Source organism: Varroa jacobsoni, unplaced genomic scaffold, assembly GCF_002532875.2.
Source record: "Varroa jacobsoni isolate VJ856 unplaced genomic scaffold, vjacob_1.0 scaffold_1019, whole genome shotgun sequence".
Lineage (NCBI taxonomy): Eukaryota > Metazoa > Arthropoda > Arachnida > Mesostigmata > Varroidae > Varroa > Varroa jacobsoni.
Genome location: NW_019213921.1, coordinates 175,965 through 189,218, shown reverse-complemented (window position 1 = coordinate 189,218; position 13,254 = coordinate 175,965). Strand labels below are relative to the sequence as shown.

Genomic DNA, 13,254 nt, shown 5'->3' with positions numbered 1-13,254 from the left:
AAATTTGCGATGATTCTATTTTTCCTAGGATTGAGTCTCGAAGACTCGGATATGTCAAGTTTGATATCTATCTCCCTGCTTATTAGATCATGGAGTGGATTCAGATCTTAGAGAGACCGCGCATCCGGTGGATCAGCTCTCATAAACTCTTAAAACGAGCACAGTTTTGACCCTACAATTGACTACAATATAAATATCGTAGATGCTGGAGCACCATAGAGGAATACGCTTTTCGTCACCAAAAAGTCAGTCGCTTCGGCACGACTCAAACAAAAACCAGTTCCATGATTTTACATCTGAGGACCTTCTCGAATTGTAAAGATGGCGACTTTGCATCTTATACATGATGGACAAGCGACCCATTTTGTTGAGAACGTTGATAAACGAACCATCGAGTTGTCATCTGGGAGAGATCAAATGCGGACATTGAATGGCACCAAAGTGTTTCAAAGGGTAATTTCTTAGCGGACTAGTAGACACGAGAAAACGAGACGGTAACGCAAACCAAGGAAGTGACAGGAAAGATGACATGCTCTCAAGAGTCGTAACTTCCCCCTCGAGCGTCGATTCTAACTGGCTAATGGTTACCTCGTCTAATGGAACTGCATGTCGCCTATTCAAAGGGGTTAAGTTTCAGCGCAAGTGCGCTTGGCCTTCCGGAATAAGTATTGAAGCTTTCCGAGTTCTTTATCTGACGCAGAGCTAGTTAAACATTGCTTCAGACGGTTGGCCATTTCCAGTACGAAACAGACCGTGGATCTCAACCCACCCTCGAGGGCAAACATGTTACCACTGCAGCACGGTGAGACCAGGACACGTATTATAACATTGTCAACGTTACCAAACGTGCATAGAACTGGCTGCCGCGTAGAGACGTCACTACGAAACCCTATACGCACTAAATGAATAGCCGGTTGATGATACTCTTGTAGGTACAGTTTGGTTATTTCGAAAACGTATCCATTTGACCAATTATTTGCGTTTGTATTAGGAATTTAACCACTGAATTACACGGCGCCTATCTTAAGAGCGCCTATCAGTGATTTATGATCCATATATGGAGGCGGTGCATAAACCACATATTTTAGGAGAAATAATTCGACTACCCTAATTTTTATCGGTATTTGAACTTTGAAATTCTTGGAGTTAGCGTTGTGGCACAGACATTCAGTTTCGAATTTTTCGCACAACTGCTGACGTCGGAGTCTTTTATGCTGGATAAATTTTCTGAAAATTAGGTTCGTTCAATAGCAAGCAAATACAGCTATCTTGGCGAATTTGAGAAGAACTAGCCGATATTGAGGAATGTTCGATAACAGTCCTTTTATTGAAAAATCTGCGTATCTAAAATAGCATGAAATCCTATTTGCTTCGTGCGATTGAAACCAGGAATCCTATGGTTCGGATTCTCTGAAGTTACCCCTAGGCCATCTCGTTACAACATTGTATTTAACCTATGATCCCGCGTGTACTTCGATTTTGGCCAGTGTGGAAGATCATTTCTTATATGTTTTTTATCTTGCTTAAAGCTCCTTCCACGTGCTCGACAAAGAGACACTTTGTTCTTCCAACGACACATTGCTTATCTACACCATATGGCTAAGCATAAATGTGAACCCAAGGGAAAAATTTAATTGAGAGTGATAGAGGCTGCAACATTTTCCCATATGCGATCGTCACACTGAGAGACAAAGCGGCAGACTCAAGTGGTAGAAGTAGACTTCAAATGGGTGGCGTATAGGTTTATTATTAAAAAACTGTAGGCTCTTACTTCGGTAATAAACTGGGCCGAAAAGTGAAACAACATCTAATCCAGTTATAAAGTTTTATCTCCTAGATTTCATTCGTCGTAATTGTAGACCTAATTTTGCTTACCTCGCCATTTCTTTTCAATTGTATCTATTGTATTACTAATTATACAGCATGTCATGCCCATAGCTATCACTTTTTACCGGTTCGCTCTCAAGAACAAAACCACTTTTCGAAAACTGCCGGCTTGTGTTACGTACTACCTGTCAGGTGATGGATGCCGTGTTAGCAATGCTCAGTGATGAATGGTTAAAAAGTAAGTCGTCAGACGCACCGTGTGGCATATCGAGTCTTTGACCTGACTCCTTTGTTGTATCGGTACGCTAGTTTGTACTCCTGGCTCCGATACGTGAAATTAAGTATTCCATTCGATTTTCAGCACTAATGGTTGCGTATTGGTACTTCAAATTTCTACTTAACGTCAGGCTAAAGGAATCTTATCTGACTGGTTACGGTATTCGCAGCTTCACTAGGAAAGGCAAGGTAGTTTTCAGCAGCATCGCTCTGATAGTTATTTCCTCGCTTAGAGTGAACAGATTTCTGACACTCGCCACCGTCTCGAGCAATCCTTCGTAGGGACTGACAGAACCGAAGAGAAAGATGACTGAGCAATATTCTAGCCTTCAGTCGAAGCAAGAACTACTTCGTTTTCTTATGAAGCTGATATTAATTTTGAAAAAACAATAAGATGCGGTCAAAGTTTGTCGGCAGGCTCCATATCAGGCGAACGATGTTTAAATTACGAGAATCTCTGGTTGAAATCTGGTCGGCAAATATTGTACGAGACCACTTTAGAGCAAAAGGTTGATCCGTGCAATAATTTTACCAAACAAGTAAGGGCATGGTGGTTTCCAGGACGGATATGCCGGAACGCGTGAGCGTTCCTCGCTTTCGTTTATTTGCTTAGTTGTTGAAATCACTATAAGATGATGACTAACAGAACTTTTCGACCAGTGCAACATGACCCTTTACCTTGTAATACTCTAGGCAGTGTCAAAATTAAACTTTGGGGGCTTTTTAGTTTTCTTTTTGCAGAAATTTTACCTAAATATGATGACGGAATTAGATTACATAATGGCGTAATGCACTATACCTGGTAGAAGTGTTGCCCTTCATACACTATCAACAATAATTTCACCCGCAAAGAAATAGAACAGCTCAATATCTATATATTGAATTGTGTTATAATATTTCCACCCTCGTTCCAACAACGCCTGCCGGATTGGATCTTCGTAAAGCTCTGTAACAATTTCAGCTGAAGCCAGCTCGGCCAAGAAACCAAGACGGCCTTACTTTAGAAATGGCAAGTATCTTTGTATATGCCGGTATCCACGTTTGTGCTCGTCCTTTTAGTCGTCGTATACTATTAGAAATCTTTGCTGTACGCTACCTGAGCTAGTTTCGAACTGCGACCAAATATAATGCCGTTATTATTACTATTATTATTATAAAAGAGGTTACATAAATTTCCTAAAATATCACACAAGTCGCCGTCCACACTCCGCCGTCCGGCGATAAAAAGGTATTTTTAAATAATAACATCGATGACAGTGACATGCTCATGTGGTTGATTGGTCGAATCACAGGTTCCTTCATAGGGTTTTTTTTAATTACACAACACTAGTGTATTGAAATCTGACATCTGAGTCGATGTAATGCTCTTTTTCAACATTACGTTTCTAAGTATGATCTATTCATTAAGGTTAAAACATTGCCAAATGCGGAAAAAGAGTTTTTTAAGGTATTACAAAGGCGCAGTATGCTTCGTGACGTAGTTGTCTTTGAGACCATATACCAACTATGGGATATTAAATCATGTGGAAACTATGTCCACAAAGAACCTCAAGATCATGTAGGATCTCCGTAAAAAGCGGGCGGATGAAGTGTATTAGAGCACGTGTAAACGAGCGCTCGAATCCCACTTCGAAGGAGCATCATGAGTAATGTACTATATACCCGTGGCCTTTGTCGCTCCTAGAGAGATAATCGTCCTAAAGAGATAATAACTATGCCCACGAATGAAGTTCATTTTAAATAAATCGAATATGTTAAGGTCATTGAGACAGTCAATTTGCTATCCTATTGATATTTCTTGTACACATTTCGAATTTTATACTTTTCACAGAACTGTGACCACCTAAACGGAATTAAAGATCTTCTTCAAATAAAGAATGCGTTAACGTACCCATGCATGGCTATTAGATATCCCCTTGAAGAACAAGACATGAATACGTTCAAATAGGCCTCGGCTATACGGAGCGACGGACGCGCTGTCGCTGTTGTCATCAGCGTACTAACCCTACCGACTCGATAACCAAAATAATTGTCTTCAAACCCGCGGCAATCGTTTGCTTCATTCCCAATTCCACTCCAACTTCCATTCTATTGGAAATGCAGCTTAGCTCGGAATACTCAAGCGACCGGTCAGCAAGACATGCAAACATATTCTTCGAGGGCTTCATTTGCGTAAACGAAGCATCACTTTTGTAACCAAATATATTCTCTGCCCATCTGGACAATCTACTATTATGTCAGTTTTATGTAAATATAACTTAATAGGTCAAACACATGTGAATCAAATTAGCTATATTAGTTATTTACAGTTAGTTCCTCAAAACATAGTCCTAACGAAGATTAGACAAGTAATAACACTGTAGTACAAATTCAAAGAAAGGCACTAATAGTTAACTTACTTCTCCGATATTCTGTCTATTGAATATGAAATCCCTCCAGCTAACTTATCTCAGACAAGTTAGCAATCGACTATGTTTTGTTTCTGTTCTCGTGATTTAATCTACAAACCGCTCAATACGATGCTCGGCAGCAAACATGCACTTGTACCAGCGTCCTCGCTGTCACACTGTTAATCCAGTTTCAGCATTTTTTCACAGTATGAGCTATACTGAAGTATACTGCTTATAATTCAGTATAGCTCATACCGAAGATGTTAGGTTCGAAGTTCCGTGGCTCCTTTCATGCTCGTTCAGCCCTTCGCGGCATAACGACCTTAAACGTCACCGAGCAGAAATCATATTTTTAATCCGCGGCACCATTTAATGTTCGAACCTCATGTGATATCGCGTCGATGCCGGGTGCTGAAATTAAGGCTCCTTTACGGTTGGCTAACAGGCAGGCATAAACATCTAGCGGGGAGGAGGCACGCCGCCGAGAAAAGCCTAAGGCCCCTCCGTCAATAGTACAAACTCACTGTTGTATCCGTTAAGAATCATAAGTAGAAATAGCAAGCGCAGAAATCGGATGTAGTAACAATGGCGTTTAGCTGTTATAACATTCGTTGAAAGAGGCCCATCGTGAAGTGGCTTACTGATCTAGCAGTCGGTGAATCCAGCGGATTTTACCGAACATGCTTTCTTAATCGCTTACCAACCTGTTTAACCTTGCCGGAACTGTGAGTGGATAGCGCGGCCGAAGATGCGTACTCCAGTATTCAACAGCTTGCGGTAGGATACGCTCGTTTATCAGGCGGAACTTTTCCGGGTCTAATCTGAAATAGCAAGAATAAGAATTATAATAGAAATCTCCATTACGATAAAATAATTAGGGTGGTACAAATAGACAAAGGCAATAATATCATCATGATTCCTATCACGCTATTTTCCGAAGGCGAAATAATGGAGGCCTTTAATAAATCATTTCCATAAATTGAGTGTTTCTATTATGTTTTTCTCTGTTTTATTGTGTTTGTATTGGTCGATGTATATGATCGATTGTTATCGAACAACTAAAGCCTGCCATATCTGAGTGTGTTACATGTTCAGTACAAATGAACTCCCTAGGGTTAACTAGGGGTTCAGAGATCTAACTGGTTTATGGCGCCAACAAGCATGAAAAAAATGAACGAAAATGCCCTTCAATGTCTAACAGATATGCGAGATCATTTGCCGTACTCAACAGCCTCGTATATATGTCTCGTATATACAGGCAACACGCTATGCAAATATACGAGCACGAATAGATAGAAATGGACGGAATGTGTAGGCGTCAACAGATGGCTCTATTCAACACACAAGTTGTTGATGTAGAACTCGTAAGGCTCCCTTCAAAACAAATTAAAAAAAACCGCTAAGAAAAACTTGTCTTCCCCAGAAACAGCGGATACATTTGGCTTCGTTGTGTTCTAAACCGTTCTTCGTTGCCCTCTAATTATAATCAGTTTGGTAGATCTCGTTATTGTTAGTATTAATACATCTATACGGCTATCGCAGCAAGCAAAATTCAGCTTCTGCTTTGGTTAATTTCAATAGCGGCTGTGGTTCTTGTGATAATAATGGCTCAGCGAGATTTCATGCTCAGCTTGAATTTCTGCTAATTGCCTACGGAGAAACCTTCTGGGGACCAGACGATACGAACGTGGGTACGTTATTTTGATAATCGTTGGAAACTTGGATGGGAGTTGTCTAAAACTGTTGTTGAACACTGCACTCGAAGTTATATTTTGAATAACATGTTCTTAGCGGTTGAGGAAAGGAACAGAGTGAAAGGAAAAAAATAAAAAGATAAAACCGAAATGTTGGATTCGATTGCCAGCGACATTGAGGCGCTATATTCAAACGACTAGAATAGAGACGACGCTGTTTTGTTGATCCTTAACCAATAAAATCTAATTGTTCACAATTTTGTGCAATGAAAGAATAATATAAAAAAGAAAAAAAAAACTATATGATCCCAATAATGCATTTATATGGTCACTCAAATACGTACAAATTGGAGTGGAATGAAGACATCAGTTTAATATTCATTATCGCTGGAGGTGGCAGTTAACGGATTTGTGTCGTATCTGAAGAAACTGTTTTCAAGTACGTTCGGACATATTTTAGCTATTCAGACACTTGCGGACGTTTGCTTAATCTAATTTTGCCCTTCCTGCAAAGGAAAGCCTCTTAGTTAATTTGATTTTAATAATGCGATATTTTCGTCACTCTGACATTTTTAAGTTAATTCAGTCATACATATCGTAGTTACCCAGTGGACTAGCTTGGTTTATGGCACTATTTTCGTCGTTGCCCGGTCTGATCGGCTGGCAGAATTTTACATCAAAATACTCTATAACGGCTTGATTATTACTAAATTTGTTATCGTTGTCCGGTCTCGTCGCCAAGCAAGACCGCCCCGAAAAGCACTAATAATATATAATAATATGAACCTGTCAAAGTCGTATCCATCGGATGCGGGGTCGTATGCGAGACGACCCCCATTGTTAGCCCTCACAATGATACAGGACAATATCTCTGAATCGATTGCATGCTAACATATTACTTTGCAATTAATCTTCTTGCTATTACTATGATTAGAAACGAGACAAAAAACAGATAAAACAAAAGTTCTTTTTTTTTCGCATGATGAATGAATAGTTACGCGGTGGTAAGTACACTTACCGTCTTATGTCTTGGTAGTTCGATGCTAATAGTAGGTAAAAGTGTTATAAATACTATATACATACTATTTAATAAACCTATATTTTGCAAAGGTAAGCACCAAATCGTAGCTACATTAGCTGTACGTCGTCACCGAATATCATTATTATTGTGCCAAACTGTGATTGTGACGATACCGCGTATGTGGATGAATGCGTGTCTAGCTACCTGTAATGCATTCAAGGACATCGTTCTTAGCTACAAGCCGCCGAGGCATAACAAGTCATCATCGTATATATATATATATACACAGAAATAGACAGGTACATCTTAGCCATCCAAAATACAGCGGCCATGTAGCATATGTCTGTGGTTTCCATAAGCCGGATGAAGGTACCTGCGCAAACTTCATTGTTTTTTCGGAACCTTTATCTAAAAACATGAACAACACCTGTTATGGCGGTATCTGATACAACTACTATCAGTAACGCCAATAGGTATTCGTGACCCCAGAAACTAGTTCTGTTTCAGAAAATGTTTCTCCTTGACTACCCCCGGCCCTGATTTTCCTCCGCTCTGACTGTGACTTGCCTTGTGCATTTGTGCTTCTTTCTCAATAACGAATCCAACTCAATTTCCTATCGTTTTCAATTTCCCTATCATTGATCTGGCTTGATACCAAAATTCGAGCAACAAATCGTAAGTGCTTTACAATACTATCATTACCAACCATGAATCGATAAGATCCCGTATCACAAAAACTAAATGGTCAGCCGACAGAGATGTATTCTGCGACCCTTGCCGACGATACCGATGGATCGGTCCCACCATCATACGAATGCTATACCCGACTTGCTAGATGATCGAAACGGTGATTTTGACTTGTTTGGGCGGAAACGAGAAAAGAAATCATTCCGTCTTCATAGGTCGTTGTCGTCGGGTTTAGTAAAACGCTTGAAAAAACTGCCGAGCGAAAGCAGGGGAAACACAGGATATTCGATGATGGGAACTCTGCTCGATCACATTATTGAACGGAGGTCATGGCTTCATAAAATCACAGGATAAATGCCAATTACGTAGTTATTTTGCTGTATGGAGGCGGGCTAGGCCTCTTCTATAGGGCATTTGATAGCCTAGTTAAAAGTAGAAGCTTACCCTTGGCAGACTTCCCATTGGTAATTGTGAATCGGATTTTTTTCTATGTGCCATATTGTATATATGTTCTAAGGTTGTTTTTTGGCGCTTTCGTTACTGGTTGGTAGAAAATTAATTAGTAATATAATTACTCTAATTTTTTTTAAAGGTTCTTAAAAGGTCTTCAAAAGTTACTATATAACTTTTTTCTACTGACATTAATTACGTAGGTTTATGCATTCCCTAAGAGACTTGAAGCAGTATCAACCTCCTGCCTGGCCTTTTTCACTCCGACGTGTTTGATCAATATAAAAAGGACTATGGTTAAATTATAAACGCTAATTATACATTGACGACTTTGTACAATATTCCTAATCAGGGTATATAAAATATTTATTCACCTAATTAGTTCCCATTTTGCGTTAAACATTATAAAACCAAACCAATGTATCTAGATATATATACATTACATAATCAGTTGTCCCGCCTCTAAACACAGCTGTGGAACATATCACACAATTAAATATAGCGGCGATCAGCAAATAGGGCTTGCTGGCAAAATGCGACCTAAACTTTCTTAAGCACTTAATTTGGTTCGCACTTAGCTAAAATGACGATAAGTTTTTCTCCTAAGCGTCTTCGAAGACGCTTATTCAAAAGCATGCACCGCTTTATCTTCAATGTCAAATAGGCTTAATGTCACCCAAGATAGGATCCGCTTCAGCTGCCAGTGCAAACAAACTTGCGGCGAATCTCTTATGTGTACGTCGATGGCTTTCTCTTCTAACACTTTTTTAAATACATTTGATGCCCCCGAATCGTAAGCCGTTTGGAATGCACGACGACAAATGAGCAGACATGATTTTAGGGGTGTTTCAATGACACATGCATGCCCTTCCAGAGCAATTGTAATTGCGGTACAGGAAGCAGCAATTATACCAGGTGCAAATTTAGGACTCAGGCCAGCCTAGGAAATCAGCCTAATGCTTATCTATGTACGACAATAAATGCACCTCATCATTCACGTAAGTTATGTAGCATTGTCGTCACTTGCAACATACACAGGTCACTGGTAATTTTATTAGTAACACAGAACGTATACTTCCTAAAGCGTAGCGCGGCGCACTAATGGAGGTCACAAAGCAATGCTTTTTGCAGAAGTTACCCATTCACATTGAGATCGCAATTTTAGGATTAGTAGAGATATTGGATAAAGTTAGATGAGACAGAAGGAGACAATTAACAAAACATTATTTCAATCTATAGATTACCGTATGGACTTTAGTAGCTGCGCCTGACAATAAAAGCGGTGTATGGGAAACGATCCGACGTACTGGTAGACGCCGACAATGACCTTCCTTTATTGTGTTACACCACGGTGCTTCCGACTGCTGCAAATGTCATCTATCCAACTTATTACCCTTATTACCCTACGACAAAGGGCCCTGCATGGAATGTTTGCATAAATGTTCATCTAACTCTGATCAATCGTGTGTTACGTCACCATCATTGTCAAATATTAAATATGTCGTCGTGATTGTCACCTCTTTATTTTTACGGATGAACAATTATTAGTTCTTCATAATAACTGCCATGGATATTTAGCTGCCCTTAACATCTACATCGGATGTTACGATTTGACGAGATGCAATGATGACTGTGCGAATGCGAAAAATAGAATTTTTCTACTGCATCCAAATTTTAACCAGACCAATAAACAGCTAAAAAACAGACTCTGAAGTACAGAATCTCTATTCTTTTTGTGATGGGATACGGATTTCAGTCCGTACAGGCTCAACCCTGAAAGGACGGTACGCCTTCGATCTGCGATAGAAAACTCTCTATCGAAGAACGACATCCAGATCAAAATAGATATCAGACACTGGCAGCCACCCTGTAGATAGAAAGACTAGATAAACGGTGAAACTTTATCCAAAAATTCTGAGGACGAAGGGGACTAGTAAAGGATTAGAACGTAAAATCTCAGAGCGAAAGCTGAGGCCCAAGTGACAGCGACGCAAACAGTTTTCAGGCTCTTCTAAGTTTAGCCCGCGTCACTGGGCGTTCAATTTATCGCTCAAATATTAATAAAGATACCTTCAAATGAAGTACAAGCCTATTTACCTGACATTAATATTTAAAGATGAGATTGCAAAACAAGCAAGATAGTTAGCAAAAAATTCGCCAGTAAGGGCTGGTATTTGGAATCTTTGAGCAAGCCAGATAGACTGCATAGAAATATCAACTATCGCTGTATAGTATAAATAAAAAAAAAAAAGACATAATTCTAAATAATGACTATTATGACGTGCTTGGTGTGATGTAGCAAAACGCACTATTTACAATTCTTTCGTTTACATATAAATATCTATGAGAATGTTTATTTCGACTGAAGTCTATGCTTCGCCTTAACTGTAAACGTATTTTTTCGCCACGTAAACCACCAGTATGAGTCTACAGCTTTCAAGAATGCAAACCCATGATTACTATTGTCGAACGATTCCCGGCTCTACCCAGCTAATGCTGACAGCATCAAAATCTGAATAACAATCTAATGTAGCTAGGGAAAATTGAAAAGGTGGGACTGTTCTTAGGTTACTATCATTCCAATAAAGTCGCGATAGGCTCTACAGAACCGTCTGCTGAAGATCTGCTGGAAGCCGTCTTCGAAAACCGATAATCAATAATATCTTTTTGCTACGAACGTTAATCGGGGCGTTACTTCACTTCTGCGAAATCCTGTCACCTTGGTCGACGAATATATTGGAGTAAATTATTGAATTCTTCGTTTTTATTGTCGTTAGGCGCCTTTCAAGAGTACATGTCCTGGGTATACACGTTTGCGATGAAAAACCACATACTGGAAAATGCTTATGGCACTGCCATGCTTCCCTATCGGATACCAATGATAGCCGTAGTGTAATAACTACTGATCGAAAGGTAAACGCAAGCGTTTAACTAAACACCGATGCATCTTATCAACAAGTAAGGCCTCCGCAAAGGATCCAGATCCGTCGTTGTCGGATTTCTCCATTTCTTGTGATCTTGGTCTATTTATTTATAATGTGCTTAAACCCCGAAGTTTAAGGATAAAAATGGGTTCATACTCCGCACAGGCACGAGTCACCCAACCAGCCATTTTTCAATGTTTCCTGTACAATCTCAAAGATGAATGCTGCTTCTTTACGATAGATATCTCTAAGTAGAGTCCTGTAGAATCTTCTACAGGACTAACTGCATCGTAGTTAACTCGCGTTGTTTTAGTGCGGTGGAAATTTGGGCGTATTCTAATAGTAAATGACTTCTGGACAGCTGTAGCCAAACTGATGTGAAAAAATACCCTTCGGACGCACAGTAAAGCCAAGCAAAAATCATTAGTCCGCGTCCCCTGTTGGATCGGTCACAGTCAACAAAGCGCGTCTATTTACAACAGATTTTAGTGATTTAACACAAGGAATGACCGCCTGGAATATATTATAGCTGACAGAAAATAGTTCGTCCCAAAGTGATTTTATTTTTACATGAACGACCGCATTTGTATAAGAAGTTAGCTAAAAAGGTTCCAGCAGTTGTTAAACGCCCTTGCTATAAAATGTCACGGAAGGCCTAAACATCGTAAACTCAATGTATCGCGGTTGGCCCTTAGACGTATAGAAGAAAACACCCTCAATAATTGTGTGCTTATAGCTGAATAACAGTGATAAAGTCAGTTCTGGTAAAATATTTTTAACCTTTTATTATTATAATTATTATACATTTTTGCGGACATTTTTAAAAATATGTCATTTGACATTCGAGTAGCAACTACCAGTATCTTGATTGTAATATGCCCCATCAAGAACTTTTTATTATGATTCTGCTTAGTCACACAGAGCTCAACATGGTAAAATGACAAAACTTTCGCATTGTTTACGACACCTCCAAGCCACAAACAGGGCCATCACACAGATGGTGCCCGTTTTATTCTGTGAATAACTGAAATTTTCGTTGGTTGAGAATGTCCCAACTTCATACTTCACTAGAAGCACTTAATAATTCAACATAACGAAGAATCAATGTTCAACATGAGGCTGACTGGGGACATCCACAGTGGATTCGTTTCGGTTAAGATTAGCAAATTAAATTAACGCAGTTTACGGACCCAGAATTACGTTTTCGGTTGGCCCAGTTTCAGGAAAGAAGCGAAATGTCAAACGCACGGTGATTTTGTCAAGGTTAAAAGTTGAGCAAGTTGAAAGTTAAAAGAAAGAGAGAGCAGACCTGCCCGAGAACAGGTGCAAATTTGTTTCACGAATACACCGATCTCTTCACATCTGAAGTTTGTTCTTTTAAGTAAAAAATACTACTTTATAGGAATTTCCGATGAGATGTGCACTGCATGCGGCATTCAAAAGCATAAGCGGTACCAATTATTTAATAACACAATGACTTGCTTCGTATGTAGAAATTTGTAAGTAATATTTTCGGTCTTATAAGACTCTTTTTATCTTTTAAGAATCTTTACAAGTACTTTTACCTGTGGGTCACTTTGGCTGTAACTGCTCAGATAGGCACTCATTATTTGAACACGTCGAATCGCCGGCAACACAAATCTGTCTCTTGTCACACGTGAAGTCAAAAAAGCTGAAAACTACCAAGCCCTAATTAGATCTAACGTGATGTCGGAACTGATAGCGCAATTGTGACATCAATACGTTTGCCCTTGCCTAACTTATTAAATTTTACTAATATAAAAATAGCAACAACCCAAAGCACACCTCTGATATCGAACGCCAAATGATAATATTCGAAGAAATTTTTTTTATTTTCCCAGTAGAAGGTAAAGGTGCAGACGATCCCCACCGGAGGTAAGTCTACGCCCAAAAGCTAACAGCGTTTGGTAAACTGAATTTTCTGGCATAAACGGAAGATTATAAACATCAATATCAAATTCAGA

General features: G+C 39.4%; 1 protein-coding gene across 3 annotated transcripts in view; it reads right to left on the bottom strand.

The window, feature by feature from the left end:
• Positions 1-13,254, bottom strand: part of Invadolysin (leishmanolysin-like peptidase, invadolysin) — a 73,321-nt gene that overhangs the window by 17,713 nt on the left and 42,354 nt on the right. The window contains exons 1-2 of one of the 3 annotated variants that reach the window (XM_022842827.2): positions 6,532-6,680; positions 5,198-5,314 (exon numbers count right to left, since the gene is read on the bottom strand). In XM_022842827.2, coding sequence (XP_022698562.1) covers positions 5,198-5,314; positions 6,532-6,569 — 155 coding nt within the window. In that variant the 5' untranslated portion in view covers positions 6,570-6,680. Of the gene's footprint in view, positions 1-4,611; positions 4,707-5,197; positions 5,315-6,531; positions 6,681-13,254 lie in introns of those variants that run through there. The other 2 variants (XM_022842825.2, XM_086970685.1) reach the window with 2 other exon arrangements.